This window comes from Jaculus jaculus, chromosome 3, assembly GCF_020740685.1.
Source record: "Jaculus jaculus isolate mJacJac1 chromosome 3, mJacJac1.mat.Y.cur, whole genome shotgun sequence".
Taxonomy (NCBI): Eukaryota; Metazoa; Chordata; class Mammalia; order Rodentia; family Dipodidae; genus Jaculus; species Jaculus jaculus.
In genome coordinates this window covers 147,138,518-147,161,902 of record NC_059104.1, presented here as the reverse complement: position 1 = coordinate 147,161,902, position 23,385 = coordinate 147,138,518, and the positions used below count along the sequence as shown (strand labels likewise).

The following is a 23,385-nucleotide window of genomic DNA, read 5'->3' as shown; positions in this document are numbered from 1 at the left end:
TGCTGGGCAAAGCACCAGATGAAGCAGCTTGTGGGAGGAAAGGGTTTATTTTGGCTTACAGACTCGAGGGGAAATTACATGATGGCAGTGGAAAACATGGCATGAGCAGAGGCTGGACATCACTTCCTGGCCAACATCAGATTGACAACAGCACCAGGAGAGTGTGCCAAATACTGGCAAGGGGAACTTGGCTATAATACCCATAAGCCTGCCCCCAACAATACACTCCTTCAGGAGGATCCAATTCCCAAATTGCCATCAGCTGGGGACCTAGCATTTAGAACACATGAGTTTATGGGGGGCACCTGAATCAAACCACCACAGTTACCCTCTGTGCTAATTACTTTTCTTATTACTATGACAAAAATGCCTTGATAAGAAGAAACCTAAGGAAGGAAGAGTTTTTGGTTCATGGTTTTAGGAATATAATCCATAGTGGTGAGATGTCAGTAGTAATATGAGGAACTGGTCATATTGTGTCTGCAGTCAGGAAGCAAAGAGAGGTGAATGCTGGTTCTTGACTTACTTTGTTAATTTTATTCAGTCTCAGCCATGGGATAGAACCACCCCCATTTAGAGAGACTCTTTACTCCCCAGTTGAACCTCTTTGGAAGCATTGCCATAGACATGTCCAGAGGTGTGTCTCCTAGGTGACTGTAAATTCAGTCACATTGGCAATGAAGATGGACCATCATACCCTTAAAATGATTGAGGGGGGAGGGTCTCAGGGTCTTCCTCACATCTAGTTGTCCTAGAATACCTGACCATTCATGTAGGGAAAGCCAGGGATAGTGTCCCTCCAGGGGATATCAGGGAACTCTTGTGGGATGAATTATTGAGAAACTGCTCAGTTATCTTTCTAAGAAATCATTAGATGTGAGATCAGTGGTGTGCTACCCTGGTGGCCTGCTTCGTGGAGATTTAGAAACAGTTGTTCTGGGGATATATATTTAAAGAAAATGTCAGATTTCTCCCAGAGGATCATGGGACTCTGCATTCATATTTTCCTGAGATCAATACGCCGTTGAGCTAGATGAAACTTATGGAGGAATAAAGACATTGCTTCCAGTGTGAGTCAGCATGTGAGTGCCACCATGTCCAGAGAGTATTTTATTTCTGTCATAGTTTAAATAAAAAACCCATGATATTGGAAGATGAAGAAGCCCCCCTTCTAAAGAGCAATTGTGCTATAAGGGGTCTAGGGGTTTTTTTTTTTTTTGAGGAAGAGTTGAGTGTTGAGGGTATAAAATTTATCTTTGGGCTGCAGGGGTCTCACATTGGCTCTCAGCTATGGCTGTGATTAAAACTCAAACAATAGCCGTTGCTGGCAAATGGAAGAGGGAGTAGTATTTTCTTGTCTGAATTCTTGATTAGTCCACATGGTGCCATCTGCCACAAGCAATTTAGACTGCCAGGGTCTGCTTGATGGAGCCTATGGTCTGGAGTGTGGGGATGGGCTGAATATTTTCAGGAAGAGTTTTGGCCTGAAAGGAGAGGGGACTCAGCATGTTGTAGCAGCCAGGAAAGTCCAAAGCCAGATATTTGAAATGTTTCCAGCAGCAGAATATAGGGACAGAAAGGGCCAGTAGGATATTTAGCAATGTCTTTGAACCATTTCTTCTGGCATGGAGGAACTTTAGAGGGTCTTGGCCTAACCCAATACAGCCTGTCCTCTCCTAGACACTCCTTGATGACAGCTGACGATGATACAGTTGATGCTTTTGAAACCCCTCACTAGAAGGACTGTACTTCCAGTGGGAAAGCAGGGAGCAGAAGCACCTTTTGAGCACCTAATGTGCACAAGGTTCTTATTCATCCTTGAAACAGTCCCACAAGAGGGCTATTACTATAACCAGTTTTACAAATAAAGAGATTTGGGGCTTAGCCAAGTCAAATAACTAGACCAAGATCACATGTTTGGTGAATGTTAATCTTGGGATTTGTATTATGATTTTTGGCATTATATCCATCTGGGACTGCTGTTTTCCTAGCCCATTCTCTTTCCCTGGCCCAACTCAGCAATGCACCCATGATGCTCAGTGTCCCCTTTCAGAAGCCAAGTTAAAGATGGCAGTTCCCCTTTGAAAAACATGAGTGTGTCAGGATCATTGCCATGTGCCAAGTCCCCTCTTGTACTGTCTTTTGTTTTTGTGGGATTGGAGGGAGGAGTGTTGGAAAACATAACACTCAGCGTTTTTGAGACCAGGTGGTGCTCCTCTTACTGAGAGCATGGGGACATCCTCCAGTTGCTACTGAGCAGCCAGCACATTCCAGTGGCAGGTTTGCAGGAATCTGGCTTGAATTCATTGCATAGTGCTCTCAGAAGTTTCTGGTTAAGGCAAGATGGTGCTATTTTGTTCTTTCCCTGAGAGAGAAGATTGGAATATTTTTTGGTCCAAATATAAGAGCATGAATCAGAGAGTTGTTTTAGACATAAATGATGAATTAAGAAGAAAAGGGGCTGGATTTTTGATTCCCATGATATGACTTAGGCAATGCAAGAGGCACCAGAGGTGTATCAGCTCACAGCACAGAGACCCTTCAGAAATACCCTAAGGACCATTAACACATCTTGATCAGGCTTTTCTTAATACCCTACACACATGGAGCAGATGTGATTAAAATAGATAGGAATATTTCATTTTCTTCAAGCGAAATGATAATTACCTGTTATAATTTGCAGATTCAATCGACTTGGTAAAGCACTAACTCAGTGTTGGAGTCGGATTTGAGCTGATCCTTGCATTTTCCTCAGACATGATGCAGAGTGATCACGCCAGTAATGCCGTTGCTCTAATAGTAATTTCTGGCCTCCTTAAGTTCCCTCCTTTTAATTCACAAAACATGCTGATCCATATTTCCGCTACTTCTATCAATGAGTTTTATGTAGTAGGAATGTCAAACTTAACCATCCCCAGTGTTATAGATGGTAAAACAGAGTCTTGAAGAATTAAGTTACTTGCAGCCTTAGTTTTACAGTGTTGCCTTAACAAATGATTATAAACTTGGTGATGCAAAACAACAGAAATGTTTTCCTTTACTGTTCTGAAGGCAAGAAGGACATGAGCAGAGCTCCCTTCCCTTCAAAGGCTGTGGGGATGAAGCCTGTATTCTCTCATTGCTGTGACAAAATACCTGACAAGAGCAACGTAAGGAAGGGAGGGTTGATTTTGGCTTATAGTTTGGAGGTTCAGTCCCTCATGACAGGGAAGCATTGGTAGGAGGACGAAGCAGCCGGCCACATGGGAGCCCCGGTCGGGAAGTAGACAGCGGTGGACGTTGCCACTCATATCATGCCCCCTTTTGATTTCATCTGGGACTTCAGACCCATAGGACAGCACTGTCCATACTTAGGGTGGCTCTTCCCACATCAGTTAACCTAATCTAGAAACTCTCTCACGGACATGCCTAGATATTTGTCTCCTGTGATTCTAGATCCTGTCAGATTGGCAGCATGATGGTATTAACCATCACATAGCTTTCCCTGCATTTTCTAGCTGTTTGATGGCTTCTGGGGCTCAATGGCTTATGGAAGCATCTTTTGTAGCCTCTGCCTCTTCCTCCTATGGCTAACACCTGTGTTTCCTTGCCCTTTAGCCCCCTCTCCTTTCTAAGGACACCAGCCATTGAGTCTAGTGCCCACCCAAAATCCAGAATGATCTCATCTCTTTATTCTTAATTAAATCACATCGCCAAAGAAGGTCATATTTACAGGTTATCTTTTTGGAGGACACAGTTCAACCCATTATATCTTCTCAGGGTCATGCAGCTAGCTCAACTCAGATCTTTTGTTCATGCACTTTTTCTACTGTTTTGTCAGGAGGCCTGAACTGTGTGCTTTGCCCTGTGACAGTAACTGTGCCCTTGCTGGTGTGGGTCTTCCCCTATCCCCCTACACACACATTTACCACAGCCAGCCCCAGGCCTGGCCCTGGCAGTGCTGATGCTGTGGAGGAGAGAAGGAAACTGTTTGAGGGAAATCAATGTTTTTCTAAACACCAAGTCATAGCCTTGGCTGCTGCTACGAAGTATCTTTTATGCCTGTGCTTGAATGGGACTGGGCTAATCTGGGCGAAGCCTTCAGGGTTCTGCGATTAGGCCCTGGGCCATCTTGGGGCCAAGGCTGGGCACTGGTAAGCTATGCTGTGGAGCAGTTGCTGTTGTATTATTCATGGGGCCTCCTGCATTATTGATGGAACAGAGAGGCCTGCTCTGAGCTCTTACAGTCTGCCCCTGCAGCTGTGGTTGGAGGTCTTCTGCTGAGATCTGGCTGAATGGAAGAGAGGCACCCAAATACCCTGCTTCACTTAGAGCTGCTCTTGCATGTTTTTGCTTCTTGCACACCTTCCTTTGTCAGGAAAGCAAGGTGGTTATGGACTGGCCCAGTGGGATGCCCAGGGTGCCTGTACTTAGGACTCAAAATGCATTCTGCTACATGTGTGTTCTCTAAGATGAGAAGCCTTCCAAGTTTCTTCTGTAGCTTTCAGCAGATTGTAGATTGCAACGAATGACCAGATCTTCATGCACATCCCTTTCACTGGATCAGACCCATAAGCAGAACCCTGGAGATAGAGGATAGAAGGAAATGAGCTGTTACTGAGCTGCTCATGCCTGGCAGCATCTGGGGCACATCCAAAATAGCTCCGCTAATTCTCCTGCCAGCCTCAGGACACTTTGGCGCTATCTGTTGTTTGGGCCCCTGAGATGCTAGGATGTGCTGTAGCTGGGATTCAACAGGAGGCTGGCCTGTATCAAATACCGTGTGCCTCCAGGCAACCCTGCCAACATTCTCACTTGTCTAGTATTTTCAGAGCAGGTGGATAATTTGTATTTTTACACCTACTTAATAATGAATGGCCACATCTTGTCAAGTGAGCAGCCAGCAGCCAGAGAAATCCAGACTGACCTGGTTTAGTTTGCACATCTGGAAGCATCCGGACCCTCAGTGCCATTCAGAAGGTCTGCCAGTCCTCTCCTGGAGGTCTCTGCCAGGGGAGCTCATGCCATTCCACTCCTTCCACACGGACGGAGTAGTGAATCTTCCCTGCTTTCCCACGGGTGCTATCACGTGTCCTCTTCGTTCCCCACACTGCCTTCTTGTGAAGGTTAGCTGAAGTTCTCTGTGTAGGACACATGGTGTGGTGCTGGCACTATGACATGTGTGAGGCAACATACTATCTTACTCATTCTGTTATTTCTGCTTCTTCTGTGTTTTCTCTATCTCAGTTGTCAGTCACAGAGGCAGCTCGCTTAGCTCCGAGGCAGACACTTCGAAGGCTTCCTGACTGACTCTTCCCTTTCCTACTCTAGGATCTTGGCCTCCCTCTCCTAATTCCCTGCCCTGGCATCATTCCTGGTATGCTTCATTTTTTTTTTCCTGTCCAGTAATATATTCCTTCTCCTCTGCTTTCAACCAGACATTTCAGTGTGCTAGTGATTTCTTGTCATCTGCAGCTGAAAAGTTCATCCTCCACATTGCTTTCCCCTTTGCTCTCTTCTCTTCTCTTCTCTTCTCTTCTCTTCTCTTCTCTTCTCTTCTCTTCTCTTCTCTTCTCTTCTCTTCTCTTCTCTTCTCTTCTCTTCTCTTCTCTCCTCTCCTCTCCTCTCCTCTCCTCTCCTCTCCTCTCCTCTCCTCTCCTCTCCTCTCCTCTCCTCTCCTCTCCTCTCCTCTCCTCTCCTCTCCTCTCCTCTCCTCTCCTCTCCTCTCCCCTCCCCTCCCCTCCCCTCCCCTCCCCTCCCCTCCCCTCCCCTCCCCTCCCCTCCCCTCCCCTCCCCTCCCCTCCCCTCCCCTCCCCTCCCCTTCCCTTCCCTTCCCTTCCCTTCTCTCTCTTCTCCCCTCTCCTCTCCTCTCCTCTCCTCTCCTCTCCTCTCCTCTCCTCTCCTCTCCTCTCCTCTCCTCTCCTCTCCTCTCCTCTCCTTTCCTCTTCTTTCCCTTTTCCTGACTTTCACCACTGTGCCCTACGTCAGGTGTGTCCAACCTGTAACCTATGGGCTGCATGTATCCCAGGATAGATATGGATGTGGCCCCACATATGCAGATGATAATAACATGTTTCATGCCAAAAAATTAGATACCTCTGTTATAGTCCCTTCAATGATGGGACACAGAAACCTGACAAAGTTCCAAGACCTTCCCATGCAAAGGAAAAGTTAGGTAAAACATATATTCATCATATGCCCTTTCTACTCTCGTTCTCTCACAAGAATTTTCGAGCGAGTGTATGACATGTGAAAATCCCATTTTCCTGATGACTAATGGAATTTGGGCTAATGTATTCTGATGCTTTAAATTTTATGAGTTTTAGTTTCTAATATGGCAAACACTAAGAGATATAGCCCAGATATACAAGAGTTATCTGAGGCCCTGAGGAAATATTTTAAATGCAAATAGGAGTACTGAGACCACAAGTTTGAGAACACTGGCCCAGCCCTACCATCCTATCTTATGCCTATGCGTGAGTTGGAGAAAGTGCCCCTCTGGGTGGAAGAAGTCCCGTACCAGGGCACTGGATATGAAATTCATTCATCACTGCTTTGGCTGGGTTCCTTGACGCATGCATAAACCACACAACTGTACCTCATTGTTCTGTGCCTGTTAGATATCCTAACTGGTGGCCCAGTCTCCAGCTATCAGGACCTCCATGATTTCCTAGGATCTCCTGCACATTCCAGCATCTGAATACCACTGAAGGTCCTTTCACTCTGTCTTCAGGCGCTCCTTGATGGGAACGCTCTGCCTTAGCTGAATCTTGCTTCTCTTTCGCACCTCAGTGCATAACATTCCCATTATATTTTCCACTTTCCCCCAGTGCTTCCCCCTGGTCAGCTTGCCACAAGTCTCAGTGGTCAGGGTACTTGTCTCAACACTCTTTAAATCTCCCAAGTGTTCATTCAGGGAAGATGCACTGGGAAGTCCAGATGGAAATGTCCCACATACCAGCAGGGGGGCATGCTCAGGTGTCTTCACCCCTGTATTCCTTTCGTCACTGCTGTCATCAAACACCTGACAGAAGCAACTTCTGGAAGGGTCTATTTTAGCTCACAGTTTGAGGGTATAGTCCATTATGGCAGGAATGTGAGATGGCTGGCCACAGCATTTTAGAAGCAGAGCGATGAATGCTGGTGTTTAGCTTGCTCACCTTTACTATTTAACCCAGGAGCCCAGAACATGGGATGGAGCCATCCACATTCAAGGTGGGTCTTTCTTCTCAGTTAAACTTGTGGAAACACCTTCAGAGAAATATCCAGATATATGCCGCCCTGGTGATTGTAAATCCAGTCAAGTTGCTGATGAAGATTAACCATCACACCCTTCAAACATTAGACAGGTTCTCTCAATAAATGGGGACAATCTCAGATATCTCCTGATGTTGCTGTGAGAAACAGATGCTCAATAAAGACTGGGTCCCTTCTCTTCCCTGCATCTGAGAAAACTGTGTGCAGGGAGAAGTCATGGGTTAGCTTAGGCTCCGTGCTAATATCCTGTCATGCTATCTGTACATTCTCCCCGAAGTGACCTAGTCTTCCAAAACATGATTCTTCCAGAGGCCTCTCCTCTTCCTGAAAGCTGATAAATGCTGATGTATGCTTAACTATTTTGGAATCTGCCAGTTGTCAAAAAATATCCAATGTCCAAAAACTATGCAGTAATATAAGTGCTTTTCCTCTGGGTACTGACTGATCGATCACCTCAATAAGCCAGAGAGACTCAGGTTCCTCTAATGATCTGGCATTCAGATTTTCTGGGTGCTTTTTACTTTAAGAGCTCTGGGATTGATTAATTCTGTCAATCACTCTCCTAATAAACCTGCTGAGGAAGAGTGTGACTTGCTTCAAGAGCCCGTGGAGAACAAGGGCTTTGAACTTGACTCTTCCCATCAGCCACTTTTCTTCCCCAAGCTGAATTCTCCTAGAGGACCGGGATTGTTCTAGTCATCTATGAACAACATTCAGCCACAGCCAGATATGGAAAAGGTGCTCATTAAGGTGTCATTGACTTCATGTAGGAATAAAGCCAGTCCCAAAATGGGCTTTGAATATACCTTGGAAATAGCTCACTGCCTACACCCCCAGGGAGAAGATATATTTGATTCAGTTTTAGGTATTGTGGGTATAGTGACGAAGAAAATATAGGTTATATGTCTCTGACCTTGATGAAGCTTAATTTTTACTTGGAAATACAGATAAATAATCTAAAATGGAGATTTAAAGTGATGCTGTCTGATAATCACTTCTAGGAAGGAGACGGCACCCAGTGAGAGGTTCATCGTTCTTAGATGGGATTGGTAGTGGCTTTGGTGTAGATGGTAGTCAGAGAAGGCCCTGTGATTTCTTAGCAAAGTAAGGGAGCCAGTCTTTCAAGAACTGTTGGGTGACAAACTTGACAAGCAAACATCAAGTGCAACAGTCCTGTGGTACCACAGAACCGGTCATAGTGGTGAGCTTGTGTGTAGCATGTAGGTGTCCTGCAGACAAGTGGGAGGGTGAGGTAGGACCTGACGTCAGAAAGGCGGAGAAGCACAGGTTGCCCAGGGCTTTGAGTTCCAGTGTGCTAGGAAACTTTGGGAAGGTTTTGAGAAGGTGAACATCTCAAACTAATGAATTTTAAAAGGGTTGGTTTGCCTGGTGAGTTATGTGAGATAGATTTCTTTTAAAAATGAAAATTTTGGTTTTGAAACTAAGTGTATTCATGGACTTGCCTTATTTATTTTTTGTGACTTCACTACCTTCTCTTCATTATTTTTATTTCAAAAATTCTTACATGCATATGTGGTGTTCATGAGTGTGTGTGCATGTTCATGTGTGTGTTCATGTGTGTGAAAGTTCATGTGTGTGTGTGTGTTCATGTGTGTGTGTGTCCCTGTGTGTGTGTGCATATTCATGAGTGTGGGAGTGCATGTATGTGTAGTTGTGGGTGGAGGTCAGAGGTCGATATCAGGTTTCTTAATTGATTGCTTTCACTTTACTTTTTCAGACAGTCTCTCATGGAACCCAGAGTTCACTGATTGGGCTAGTCATGAGGTCCCAGGGGTCCCTCTGTTTCTGCCTCCCCAGTATGGGATTGTAAACAGGCACTGTGATACCTGGCTTTTACATGGGTGCTGGAGGTTTGAACTCAAGTCCTCATGTTTGTACTGCAGGCACTTTACTCACTAAGCCATCTCCCCAGTTCTCATTTTACTGGTTATAGGTGCATATTCATGGTACATGGTAATGTGTTCATAAAGGCAATTTATTTCAAGTATGTTATGCACTTTAACCATAGACACCCTCTTGCCCGTCCCTTTGTTTCCTCCCCACTCCAGCTAGTCTTTCTTTCTTCCTTCCTTCACTCCTTTCTTTCTTTCTTTCTTTTGGTTTCTTTTATGAGGTAGTGTCTCACTGTAGCCCAGGATGATGTGGAATTCAGTCTCAGGGTGGCCTCCAAGTCATGGTAATCTTCCTACCTCTGCCTCCCAAGTGCTAGGATTAAAGGTGTGCACCACCACACCCAGGTCTTTCTTTTTTTAAACATATTATTTATTTATTTATTTGTTAGAGAGAGAGGGAGAGAAACACACTGAGAGAGTAAATATGGGTGTACCACAGCCTCTGGCCACTGCAAATGAACTCCAGATGCATGCACTACTTTGTGTATCTGACTTTACATGGGTCCTGGGGAATTGAACCCTGGCCATCATGCTTTACAAAGAAGCACCTTGAACCACTGAGCCATTTCTCCACCCCACTCTCCTTCCTTTCTGTCTCTCTTCTGCTTTTGTGACATATATATGTATAAGTGGTTTTATGTATCTATACAAAGCCTTTGCTCCTCCAATGAAAGGAAATATTATATTTTCCTTTCTGAGTGGGGCTTACTTCATGGAGGTGCTTGGCCTCAGCCTTGGGTGGGAGCTGGGCCATCTGCTGTTCAGGGATTCCTTCCCGTCTCTTCTTGCCCACAGGAGACTGGAGCAGAACTTCTTCAACTGCAGCTGTGACATCCGCTGGATGCAGCTGTGGCAGGAGCAGGGGGAGGCTAGGCTGAATAGCCAGAGCCTCTACTGCATCAGCGCTGATGGCTCCCAGCTCCCCCTCTTCCGCATGAACATCACTCAGTGTGGTGAGTGAGCTCCAGCTAGCCTTCCTGATACCTCAGAGAAAGTACTGGGCCTTCTTTCCAGCTGTCTCCAGCCTTGCTTCGACCTCTGCAGTGAATGCAGATTGGACTCACCATGTCCTTCCTTGGTCATTCCTACCTCCAGTCAGCTGTGAGAAGCCTGGCCTCTGCAATGCAGATGGGAGCCATGAACCATTCTCAATGGATCATAGTCCCTTTGTGTCTTGAAGTCACCTGACAACCACATCTGAATTGAAGGAGAGCATCCTAAAGTGTGGTCTCTGTTTCACCCTATATCAGGCACACCCAAGGTGTTTTTTAAAGCAGCAGATCTCTGGGCCCAACTTTAGATGTTAGAGCACCAAATATCTGACCAGCATCCCCATGGGAACTTGACACACACCAATTTTCTGAGAATCAGCACCCCAGGTAGAATGAAGTCATGGGCTTCCTTGCTAGAGCCGTGTTCCATGAGCTGGTGTCTCTCTTGCCCTGCCATGCAGTGCTGAAAGGTCTGCAGGCCTGAGGACTGAGGTCTGCTGTGAAGCATCTGTGATTTGCAGCTTACATTATGAACTTTTAATCATTGCTGAGACAGAGTAGCAGACAAAAGTAACTGAAGGAAGGGGAAGGGTCTATTTTCACTTCACATTTTGAAGCTACAGGCTGTTATGGTAGAGAAGTCAAGACAGCAGGAGTGTGAGGCAGCTGGTTATCCTGCTTCTGCGGTCAGGAAGCAGCGAGAGATCAGTGCTGGTGCTCAGCATCCTTTCTCCGCTTTATTCCGTGCCCCGACCCATGGGATGGTGCCATCCGTATTTAGGGTGGGTTTTCCCACCCTATTTCATCCAATCTAGAAATGCTGTCATATATGACCAGAGGTGATTCTAGGTCTTCTCAGGTTAGTAAGCAGTATTAAGCATCACAGGGGTCTTCAAAGAGCTCAAGCAGGTTGTGTTGGAGTCATTATTGGGCAAGGCAAGAAACTTCACCCACCATCAGCTACTGGACAGAGCTTCTGATGGGTAGTCTTTCCTGTCTTTTCACCCTTCTCTCCTCCCCCTGTTCTCAGACCTTCCTGAGATCAGCGTGAGCCATGTCAACCTGACCGTCCGAGAAGGGGACAATGCTGTCGTCACTTGCAATGGTTCTGGATCGCCCTTGCCTGATGTGGATTGGATAGTCACTGGGCTGCAGTCTATCAACACTCACCAGGTAGGCATTCTGTCAGGACCCATCAGGAGCTAAGGGGTGATCACCTCTTAGTCAAAACAAGAGGGACAATTTACCTTGTGTCTCTAAGAAGAAACCCGGATATTTGGATTCTCTCCAGCGTGATGTTCATAGCGTGATGATCATATCAATGCCAGTCAACATCTCTGTAGCTTAGCTTCTTTATTTGTAAAATTGGTAGGATGTTACTGTTCACTCTCACTGTTAATAAGTGGGTCACTTGCTCTACTGATTGTGAAAAGCCTGACACATGGTCAATGTGCTTTCGCAGGGAAGCCCTCTTTCACCTTCTCTTGATTCCTGAAAGTGTTTGGGGGTTGAATAGGGGAGCCTTCCTTGTTGAAACTGTTTGGTTATTGTCTTTGTGGGGTTTTCAGACCAATTTGAATTGGACCAATGTACACGCCATCAACTTGACCCTGGTGAATGTGACGAGCGAGGACAATGGTTTCACCTTGACGTGCATTGCAGAGAACGTGGTGGGCATGAGCAATGCCAGTGTTGCTCTCACTGTCTACTGTAAGTGCATGCCATCATGGGGGACAGTGGGGTACCAGGAGGCTGGTGCAGGAAGCTGGGGTTTGGGAACAGGCATTGCTAGGGCTGAGCTAGACCCTGGCCCTGCTCTACTAGGGCAAGACTGAGAAACAACAGTCAATCCAGGAAAGAGTATTCTTGCTCCTCAGAGGATGGTGTGACTCCAGCTGTGTTTTCAGGACTCTGCTAAGTTGGCCTATTCTGCCTTTGGCAACCTCTGAAAGGAACTGAGAGGGAATCTGCAATAAGGTAGATCCAGGAAGCTCTTCCCCTCTGTTGGCAGCTGGTGGGACTCTGTTTCCCTTAGCCTTTGCAAAGCAGGATGGGGAAGACGTGGATTCCCACCCCACTTCCTTGAAGGCTGCCCCAGGACCCAGGAAACTCCATGTCTTGGGCATCAGCTGGCCTCTCCCCACAGACCCCCCACGCGTGGTGAGCCTGGTGGAGCCTGAGGTGCGGCTGGAGCACTGCATCGAGTTCGTGGTGCGAGGCAACCCGACGCCCACACTGCACTGGCTGTACAACGGGCAGCCGCTGCGGGAGTCCAAGATCATCCACATGGATTACTACCAGGAGGGGGAGATTTCTGAGGGCTGCCTACTCTTCAACAAGCCTACCCACTACAACAATGGCAACTACACCCTCATTGCCAAGAATGCCCTGGGCACAGCCAACCAGACCATCAATGGCCACTTCCTCAAGGAGCCTTTTCCAGGTAAGAAATGCACAGGTGCCTTCTGGGATCTGGGGGGGCAGATGGCAACTTGAGAGAATATTACCTGGTTCACCGAACACACATTGGTACAGAGGACAGCCACAATTTTCACCTTGTGCAACCAGGAGCATATCCATTTTCCATTAGGTATTACAGCAACATCCAAACCCCCACAGAAGTACCTACCAGTATTCATATAAAGATATCCTGTGACAGTAGAGCAAGCCGAAGTTTTAGAGATGGGCAATAAGATGGTGGAGAATCTTGACCCCTGTTCTTTACTTAACCCGGAAACCCTGGGCCTGAGAAGGTACCTGTGAAGTTGGTATAAGTACACTTCCTGCCTGAGAACCTTGTGGCTTTTGAATGAGTCCTGAGCTTTGGTACATGATGATGACTCATTGCTCTTCCATTGCAGTGGACTTGGGAGACTATCAAGTTCAACCGTACATTTAACAGAGACCTCATTCTACTTGCTGGTCAGCAGCAAAGCTTGCCTTGGACCTGGCCTTTGTGGCTGGGATCCTTTCTGCTCTTGTTCTGTGATAAGCTAATGAGGGGAATAGATTATGCTACCAGCTTCTGATGGTGCTAACGTCACAAGAACTAGGCTTAATAATTGAAGTCATGGGAGAACTGTTTTGAACTTTGGGAGATGACTGTGTATTTTCTTCGACTATCTAAATATTTTCCTGAAGCTGGAGGAGAAGAAAACCCAAAAGAGCTTGGGAAAAGTGGCTGGTTGTAGCATCTTCTTGTGTGTGCATATGTGTGAGTGTGTGCGTTGTGTTTGTTCAAGTATGTGCAGATGTATATGTGTGTGGAGGCCAGAGGACAGCCTTAAGTGTCATTTCTCAAGTGCCTTCCACCCTGTTTGCAACAGGGTCTCTCACTCAGCCTGGTGCGTGGCAAGCTTATACTATTTGTCCAGTAAACCCCAGAGCTCCACCTGTCTCTGCTCCTCAGCCAGGGATTACAAGTGCACATCTCCTGCTCAGCTTTGTCACATGGGTCTGGGGACAGAAGTCAGGGCCATCATCCTTGCAAGGCAAGCACTTTACAGATTGAAATATCTCCCTACCCCTTTAGGACCCCTCAGTGACGATGCAGGATCCCACAGTTGATGTTTATGGCCACGAAATTACGTCTCTTTGCTGACTTTCATGATTTGTGCTGAGAACAGACTGGGTGACCCAGGAGTCATGAGTCCTGTGGGGAGAGAGGGAAGTGCAAGGATTGACGTCATGCACATACAAAGTGGGGAGGGGGCGAGAGCTTGCACCATGTGGTATCTGTTTGTAGGAAGGTGACTTCACAGTCTGCGAAGAACCAGAGGGTGGTGATTCTGGGAGGCTTATTTACCTCAGTGCAAGGGAAGGCGAGTTAGAGATCCCACGAATGAAGCTGGAGAAATGATGCTGCATGTGATGCCAGTGCTTGCCAAGACCAGGGGATGGTGGAGACATCTCTCAGGAGAGGGTTGAGAACGTGCTGATGTTGGAGACTCTGGCAATCTCAAGTTCTGATCTTTCTAACATCACCCCAGCATGCCCAGGCAGAGGCCTCAAGACACTCCCATTGTAGGCACCCTGGGCTCTTATTTCTCAGGGAGAGGAATCCTTGCCTGCACTTTGATATCAGTGGCTTCTGCATGTGGAGATAATTTGCTCTCATGGACCACAGAGTTATTGACATCAAGGGCTGGCACAGCCCCTCACCTGATTCGTCCACACCTACTGATTAGAAAATGAATTCTGTTTCTAAAGAGGAGAGTCTCCATTCCCCTGTGGGTAAAGAGTGAGGTGATTTAAAGCAATGCTTTTGTTTTCCAAGGGAGGGAGGTAAGCCATGTGGTGAGCAGTCTTCCCTTTACCTGCTCTCCCTCAAGAGGAAAGGGGTTCTCTGAATCCTTACAGCCACGTGGGTACCCTTGCCCCTTCTCATATTCCTGGGAACCTGTTGCAGTCAGGTTTGCATTGCTGGTAGAAATCACCCAACCAGCTTGTGGGAAAAAGAGGTTTATTTTGGCTTATAGGCTTGAGAGGAAGCTCCATGATGGCAGGGGAAAATGATGGCATGAGCAGAGGGTGAACATCAGCCCCTGGCCAACATAAGGTGGACAATAGTAACAGGAGAGTGTGCCAAACACTGGCAAGGGGAAGCTGGCTATAATGCCCATAAGCCTGCCCCCAATAATATACTCCTTCCAGGAGGTGTTGATTCCCAAATCTTCATCAGCTGGGAACCTAGCATTCAGAACACCTAACTTTATGGGGACACCTGAATCAAACCACCACAGAATCCTAATCACAAGACTTGGCTATCCAAGATCCTCAGGCCAGTGATTTTTTAAGGTTCCTGGACCAGCACTGTCAGCTCTGTGCTTTTAAACTCAGGTGACTTTGATACTTCCTCTTGTGCAGTTAGCTACCATCGCATTTCATGGGAATTCAGGTCCTAGAAGGGGGAGTGGGGAGGGAGTCCCAGAGAAGCCTGAAAATAAAGCTGTTCACCCAAGTGCCTTTGCTCAGATCCATTTGTACCTGGCCAGTGATAGTCTGTGTTAAGTTTTGGCTGTTTTATGAGCCTTTGTGTTAAAGAAATCAGTGGGTGTTGAAAAGACAGTGACGGAAAAGATTGGCCAGCCACTGTGTCAAGTGACAAAGACATCTAAGTGTTTAGAAGAGAACGTTATCTAAGGGAGCATACAGGGATACTCTAACACCCTTTAAGCTCAGCCTCATACTACCTGGGCACTGGATTCAAAGTTGGTCTGTGGATTCTTCAAAGACATCATATTTATCATGCTCCCCCCCCCCCCCGCCCACTCCCTCTCATTCCCAGGTAGCTAAGTGCAAGAATTCTGAAACTAGATAGACTTAGGTACAAATCCTGTCTGTGGTCCTCCCAGACAGTTGATTTGAGTTCCTGGAATAGAGCTTAGAACATAGTTAGCATTCAGTATTACTTCATGCCTTGATTTCTCCAACTATGAAGTAGGAATGTTCATGTTAGCTCCTGTCAAAGTTGCCATGAGTTTTAAATGAAGACATATCTGCTCCATATTCAGTGGGGCATCTGGGCTAAGAACAATAATAGCTTTTGGCTATTATTAAGGCTTTGGTGATGGTAAAGTGAGAGGAATTCAAGAATTCTAGACCAGTTATTGTTCTCTGGCCTAGGTAGTAAGTTCTAACAGTCTTAAAACAGGCTAAGCATAGTTGCTGCAGAGCCACATTGCCAGACTTCAATTTCTTATGTCATCACTGTCAGCTTTGTGACTCTGGAAAAACTACTTAATGTGCTTCTCCCTCAAAGGCTGTGGTAAAAATTAGTCCATTGGAAAGGACCTTCTTGAGGAGTTAAGGGCAAAGACTAGGAGACGCATGTATTCACTCACTGTACAGGCCACTCTGTGCTTTTTCCCAGCCTGCTGGCGGTGGTCAGAGGGAGGGCCATCCATGAGATTGTCCTTTCCATAGAAATGTCTGTCACAGATTACAGAGCAGTCAAGATGTCAGATATGTTTCTGTACCAAAGCTCAAATGTTTCCTGAATGTATGCATGCTGCCTGGCTCCAGCAAAGGACTTACACATTCCTTGGTTGATTTGGACATTATAGGGTTCACAGACTTGGCCAAAATATTTGGATGCCGGGAGACTCTAATAAATGGGAGTTCACTGAAAATATGAACTCAATGGATTATACTGGTGGACCTGGCTCCTCTTTCCTCTCAGACTCTGAAACTGAGGCTGTAGCCCTTACCTCCTCCATTGTTGCTAAAGTCAAGCACTCTCCCACAATTACATGGAACGGGCAACAAAAAGCAACCAGACATAGGGCATTTAGTGTAGATGGGTCTTTCTGAAGGACTACTTCACAGAAGGCATCCTGTTCCCCACAGATAGTAAAAGAAGAATGTCTGCCCATTTATACTTAACAGAGTTATGGTTACAATGTTCAAGGGGGCTTATGTTCAGAGGACAGGGCAAACGGAAGACTACAGTGAATGAATAAATGAGTGAATGAGTCAAGGAATGAACGAATTGTCATATTTCAGGACAGGGCAGGCTTGTAGCCGAAGGTGGTATAGTAGTTCCCAAAGAGACCAAGAGCATCAACTGCGGCATCGGAGAACTTTTTAGAGATGCTGACTCTCAAGGTTAGGGATGTGGCTCCGTGGTGGAGCACTTGAGGGGCTGAGGGGCATGGCTTCCCGGCAGAGCATTTACCCAGAGTCATACAGACCTGGGCATTTAGAAACCCTGGGGTGAGGAATACTAGTCTTCATTTCCTTTATTTTTCTTCATTGTTAAAAAAAATATAAAGCACAGCTATGCATTTTTGGTAAGAGAATCCTGGAAATGGTTCACTGTCGTTTTGGGTCCATCCTCTTGTGGGCTGCATGATGGTGAAATGTCCTGTCATGGGTGATGTCAACTTCATCTGGTCAAGATACTGTTTGTGAGGTTCCTCTATTGCTAAGTGACTTATTTCCATTTTTGTAATTGATAGGAATAATTTGAAAAAAAAACATGCATAACTTATTTCTCTTCTCATTATCCTTTCATATACTCATTTTAACATGCATTAATGATTCTTGCCTAAACCATCATTTTTTTTCTGAATTATTTGCCAAATCATGACTTTTCTATTTCCATCTTTCCTTATGTAATTATTTATTAGGTGAAATTTTACTATGAAGAAGAATGTTTTAGTTACTTTGTCATTTCTGGGACAAAATACCTGACAAACATTCGCTTAAGGGAGGAAGAGTTTATTTTAGTATATAGTTTCAGTCCATCGCGATGGAGAAGGAATGGTGGCAGGAGCTTGAAGCAGCTGATCAGATCCAGTCTATAGTGAGGAAGCAGGCAGGGATGAATGCTGGGGCTCAGTGAATTCTCCCCATTTTACATAGTCCTGGACCCAGCCCATGACTTGGTGCCACCCACAGTTGATGTGGGTCTTCTGACCTCAATTAACCTAATCAAGATAATCCCTCATGGATATGCCCAGAGGCTAAATTAATCTAGGTAATTCCTCACAGGTGATTTTAGGTCATTGCAAGTTGAAAATCTAGGTATAAATCATCTTTCTTTTCCTTAATTGATTCCATTATATACTTGTATCAGAATGGATTTGTGTATATTGTTATAATTCATGTATTTGTTTGCTAGGTTTGTCATAGTGAAGTAGTATAGATAGAGTGGCTGCAGCGACTGAAATTTATTTTCCACAATCTGGACCAAAGGTTGGCAGGCTGTTTCTTCTGAAGCCTTTCTGCTTGGCTTTTAGATAGTGTCTTCTCCCTGTGTTCTCGAATGGTCTTCCCTTTGTGTGTTTATTTGTGTCCTAATCTCTTCTCATCAGGAGACCAGTCATACTAGATGAGACTATCCTAATGGCTTAATTTAAACTTGAGTTCCTATCTCCCAATACAGTGACCTTGTGAAGCACTGGGGACACAACATCAATCTGTGGGTTTTGAGGAGACACAACGTAACAGTCTATGACTGCTACTATTTTGTTGCTCCAGTTATCCCACATTTTGCTACTGTTTCTTCTTTCCAAGACCCACTAATCTTGAATTACTTTCTAGTGCCCCAGGCTGCCCCAGGCACATCTTGTATTTTTCCTACCCCACCCTTGAACTAGTTCATCTTTTTCAAGAAATCCTTCTTCCTTTAATTGGAGAATGGTACCAATCACATAGGCCACTCACGTCTAAGCAGCTCAGGTAGAGTGGTTAAGAACCCAGTATTGGATTGGGATCCTACTGTAATCTCTTTCTAGATGTGACTAAGTTTTGCAACTATGCTAGCCAGCACCTACGATGATCCTAAGGACTGAGCAATGTGGCACTGGAAGTGCCGAACCCTAGCTTCCTACTTCATAATTAATGTCCAGTTCAGGAATAGCTCTCATTATTAAGGGAACCATTTCTACTGGCCAAAATTTAGATAACACAGTCCCATCTGGAGGAAGAGCAGATTATGGAGGGGCAGGGCCCCCCAAAAACTTCTCAGTGACCTCCTAGCATCACCTGCACATACTGAATAAATTTTATCTTGGGGTTCTATTTGGTCCCACTGTGCATTATCATTCCCTGTTTTATTCTGGAGAAGGCAGGAGGGCTGTGGACAAGACTGTGGATCAGGATTTGATTCCCCTCTTCTCACAATGCAAGTAGTTTGATTTCTTGTTCCTAGGTGAGCCTCCTCCTTTGAAATCAGGAGTTTTGTCTCTCCTCCATTTGGGAGGAACACCCCCTAAAGATGTACTGCAGGGTGTTGGGGAGGGTGATGGACCAAGGATTTTAGTGTCTTCCTTGCCATAGAAATGGTACAATGGTGAGCATGAAAGGTCATACCTATTAGGATAATGTACCATGTTTGATCATGTATATTGTTATTATTAGTGTTTCATTTGTTGATTACCTCTTTGTCTTTTATTTTTCAGAGAGCACAGATTTCTTTGATTTTGGTAAGTCTCCTGGTTCTTTTGTTTGAAACTGTTTTATCCTGATGATCCTGTGACTATTGGATCCAGACAGTCCTCTTGCCTTTTCCAAACTGTTCCCAACCCTGTGGCAGCTGAAGGTGTCTGAGTGAACTGTGAAAAGGAACAAGAAAGTAGAAATGCAGCTCTGTTTGATGAATTCTGGGCTCACTTTTATTTGGTAGTTCCCATGCCTCAGTTTTTCAAAGGAATTGTTTATTTATTTATTTATTTATTTATTTTTGTTTGTTTTTCAAAGTAGGGTCTCACTGTACCTCTGACTGACCTGGAATTCACTCTGTAGTGTCAGGCTGGCCTAGAACTTATAATGATCCTCCTACATCTACCTCCTGATTTCTGGGATAAAAGGTGTGCGCCACCATGCCTGGCTTATTTTCCTTTTTTTTTTGGTCTGTACTGGGGATTAAATAAGAGCTAGGTAAGCACTCTACCACTCATCTGTGTATATCCCCAGTCTGTCCCCATTCTGGGAGTTTTCCAAGGTATGGCCATGTTGTGTGTCTCCCTCCCTGGGTGAACAAGGGGTTATATCAGGGTGAATATGGGGTTTTATCTGTTCAGGTAAAGCCTTATTGATCATCTCAGTTGTTCTTACAAAGACAATACAAAGCCTATAAACCTTCCAGTGTTTCTCACCTGCTTTATGAAACCAAGTACTTGGCCAGAAACCACTTTGGGTAGAATTGTGATTCCTCAGAGGTCATGTGTCCTCAAATGGAATTATTAAAACTCAGTTTATAGGGGATTCAGGGCTAGGGCTAGAGGATTTAGGGTTTTGCTTCTGAATTGTAGGAAACCTTATTCATTTTGCTTCTTTTCCCCCTATGGGAGTTGTAATAGCAGCCATCAAGTTAGGGACATCCTGGTCATTTGACAGTGATGTCCATGTCACATGTAATTCCTTTTGGTGGTCCTTGGTCTTGGAGAGCTTATAATCTCACAGATATGCCATCAGAGAATTCAGAACTGGGGTCATTACTTGCTCGGGAGTGATAATAGATGCAGGATGGTACTTGGTGGTATTTCCCTGGTGGAATAACTATTATTTAATTTACATTACAGTATTCTCTGCAGTCAGTCTTAGGTGAATGGATACAGGGTTGTTCATAATGACATAGACCAGGCTTTTACTGAGGAATGACAAGAGATAGGGGAAATGCATAGGAGAGACAGAAAGGAAAGAAAGAAGAACCTGGACAACAGAATCTACAGCTGTTGTCAATGGTGAAATCTGTCTAACCCAGGCCCTGGCCATGATCCCACACCATTTTCTTGGTTCCTGTCCCATAGCTTATGGTACATGTTGCCCAGGTCACAGTGTGTTCTCTGTGGTGGGGGCAGGAGGCGGGAGTGAGGCTTTCATTCCTTTGGTGCTTTCCATTGAGTCATAGCATGAGCCAGGTGGCCAGACAGGGACCTGGCCTTTAGGGATTTCTGCTCAGCCAGGAGGGTGACTATAGGAACCTGGCTTCCAAGGGCTGGGAAGAAGCTTAGTTGGGGCCTCCCATGGTCAGAAAAATAAATGGCCTTCTGTTGTTTGATTTCCAGCATCTGATGTGAGCCCTACGCCTCCTATCACTGTGACCCACAAACCAGAGGAAGATACTTTTGGGGTGAGTCACTTCTTGGTTAAGAGTAACACATTGGCTGGTATATAGTCATTTTCAGACTTCATTGAGGTGTTCAGTTCTCCATATATTATCTTACTTGGAACATTTGTACCTATGGCAGGAAAAAAAAGATGCAGAATGATTTCCTTTGAGGTGGTTTAAACCTTCCTTGTTTGATGGGAGTAGTTCATTGTTTGAGGAAGCCTTTGAGGATCTGCTCCAAGCCCCAGGGTTAGGAAGAGAATTGTTTAAAATTTCCCAGTCTGCTGAGAGTCTGGCTGAGTCTGACTCACAGGATCTCTTCACTGAACAAATGTTCTGCAAAAACCTGTGTTGTTCAGGGACTCTCCTTGGGCAGGTTTTGTAAGACCTTAGAGCCTGAGATTTACCTAGGGAATAGAGGAAAAAGATATTCAGAGTTTAGAGCTCTTACACCTTTCTGGGTAGAGGTCTTAGATTTAAAAAAAAAAGGAGTGGGAAAATACAGAATTTGCTTGCTAATTTAAACAACAGGCAGAAGCTTCTCAAGGCTTGCTGGTACATCTCTAAAGTGGCCTGTGGGTGAGAGAGGCTCAGAACATTGAACCACGGAACTTTCCCTCATCAAATTGGATAATTTATATATTTTTTTAAAAATAAAAGGTTCAAGTTCTCTTAGGGTCTCATAAATTACTTTTAAAGACCTTAACTCAGTGAGAGGACCTTGTTCTTTTGCAACAAGTCCGCTCTTACTTGGGCTCACGTGTTACCTTTGAGGCACCACAGCTCTCTGTGAGTGCTTCTGACAGTGTGTGTTTGGCTCTCGACAGGTGTCCATAGCAGTTGGGCTTGCTGCTTTTGCCTGCGTCCTCCTGGTGGTTCTCTTTATCATGATCAACAAGTATGGCCGACGGTCCAAATTTGGAATGAAGGGTAAGGTCGCGCTTTGGGTCCAAAGGGGTCCATGGCACAAACACGGCTCCTTTTGTTCACAACATGTCTTTTTCTTCTTATCTTCTTGTAGACCCCATGTCTACACACTTGTTCTCCATCATTGTGGACTGAAGGCCATGTTGGGAATCTGTGTGAACCAAGCTGTGTTATTGACAACCATTGCTCACTCGGGTGGTCTTGGAACGGAGTCTAGTTTGGGAAGGAAGTTGGATTTGAGGGCCAAAAAAGAGGACTTTGTTAGTTCTTTTTATTATTCGCAGGTGAAGGGACTTCTAGTTTGAGTGACATTGTTTTTCTCTCATCTGCACCCATGTTTGGAATCTTGTTGAGAAAGAATTAACATAGACAGGTATAGGATGGTTAACTGTGGTATTGAAAAGCTGCCCATTCCATGGCATCTCAGCACGTAGCTCTACACAAAGTCCTAGAACTGATGCCAAGAGCAACATGGTTTCTAAATGTGCTGGCTAGCTTCCATGTATGGAGAACTCAACCCCATTATGGCGGGCACAGGCTGCTGGGATGTGGCACGCAGCCAAGGCTGTGGTGAGGTGACTGGCATGAAAGTGGTTAACATGGTGAATAAACATCCACCTGCCTTGTTCCAGAGACAGATATGACCAAATGGCTCAGTGGAGGCTACTTACCATCCGTTCTACAGCAGAAAGTTGAATTCTGAGATGTACACCCAGTCAGCTGTATGGCTGAAGCTGGTGGGAGTGTGTAGGAAGGGACGGTGAAAGATTACTTAAGTGACATTTTGACTGGTGTTTGCTGGTAATACAATGACATTCAGAATGGTAAACTTACAAGGCTTTTACACAGGAGCTAGTTTATATGGGATTCTAACTTTGAGGCTCAGGGATTAGAATAACATTCATAGGAATAGTATTCCCTGGATTTCAATGCAAATGTTTGAGTGATAATACATGGTGGGGGTTAAGTATTTTATATTTAAATGTAATTAATCCATTGGTATAATTATATTCTCTAGAGTCTGTACTTCCTTTGAAAGTTGAGCACAGTAATGTCTAGAAGTGACTCAGAGAAACAGAAGGATGGAATCCATGGAACCAGCTTCCCCATCTTCTAGGACAGGAATCTTCCATGTCTGTACTCTGTTTATAATGAACTTGATAAGTCGTGGCAAAGCAAAGCTAAGTTTTCCCTTTTTCCTTGCTTTTCCCTCCCTCCCTTCCTCCTTCCCTTCTTTCCTCCCTCCTTCCCTTCCTTCCCCCTTTCCTCTTTTCTTTTGTGTGTGGAATTGAATATAGGGACCTTGTACATATTAGATGAGCACCTCACCTCTGAACTGTATCTCTAGGCTTTGTAAATCATCTGAAAAATAATCTGACCAAGAGAAATACACATGCAGATAAATTATAAAGAGGAGATGGGGTATCAGTGACTTAAACAAGATAAGACCAGTCTTAGGAACTTGACTGGAGATGTTTTATCTGTCAATGCTCACCATGGGCCAAACAGCTCCCTGGGTTTAGATGGGGTGGTCCCTGGGTGAGCTTACAGTCTTCTATCTTGGGCTCCTTGGGCCTGTGGGCTTGGGCACAGGCACTAGTGTTTCTGTACCAGCACTGAAACAGCCTCCTAGCTCTTCCTTCTGCCATGTGAACACACCTCAGCACACAGACCAAAGGAAAGAATGGAACACAGTTGCTTTCCCACCAAGGTGGCACACCAGCAGCTGAGACCTGGCCCTGAAACATGCCTGCCAGTG

The 23,385-nt window shown here is 45.3% G+C and overlaps 1 protein-coding gene across 1 annotated transcript in view; it reads left to right on the top strand.

Annotated features, from left to right (window-relative positions):
• The window catches only part of Ntrk3 (neurotrophic receptor tyrosine kinase 3), a 308,971-nt gene that overhangs the window by 25,785 nt on the left and 259,801 nt on the right, over positions 1-23,385 (top strand). Inside the window, exons 3-9 of the mRNA XM_045146103.1 lie at positions 9,945-10,102; positions 11,172-11,314; positions 11,710-11,851; positions 12,288-12,584; positions 19,048-19,071; positions 20,656-20,720; positions 21,527-21,629. Of these exons, the coding sequence (XP_045002038.1) occupies positions 9,945-10,102; positions 11,172-11,314; positions 11,710-11,851; positions 12,288-12,584; positions 19,048-19,071; positions 20,656-20,720; positions 21,527-21,629 (932 nt within the window). The remainder of the gene's footprint in view (positions 1-9,944; positions 10,103-11,171; positions 11,315-11,709; positions 11,852-12,287; positions 12,585-19,047; positions 19,072-20,655; positions 20,721-21,526; positions 21,630-23,385) is intronic.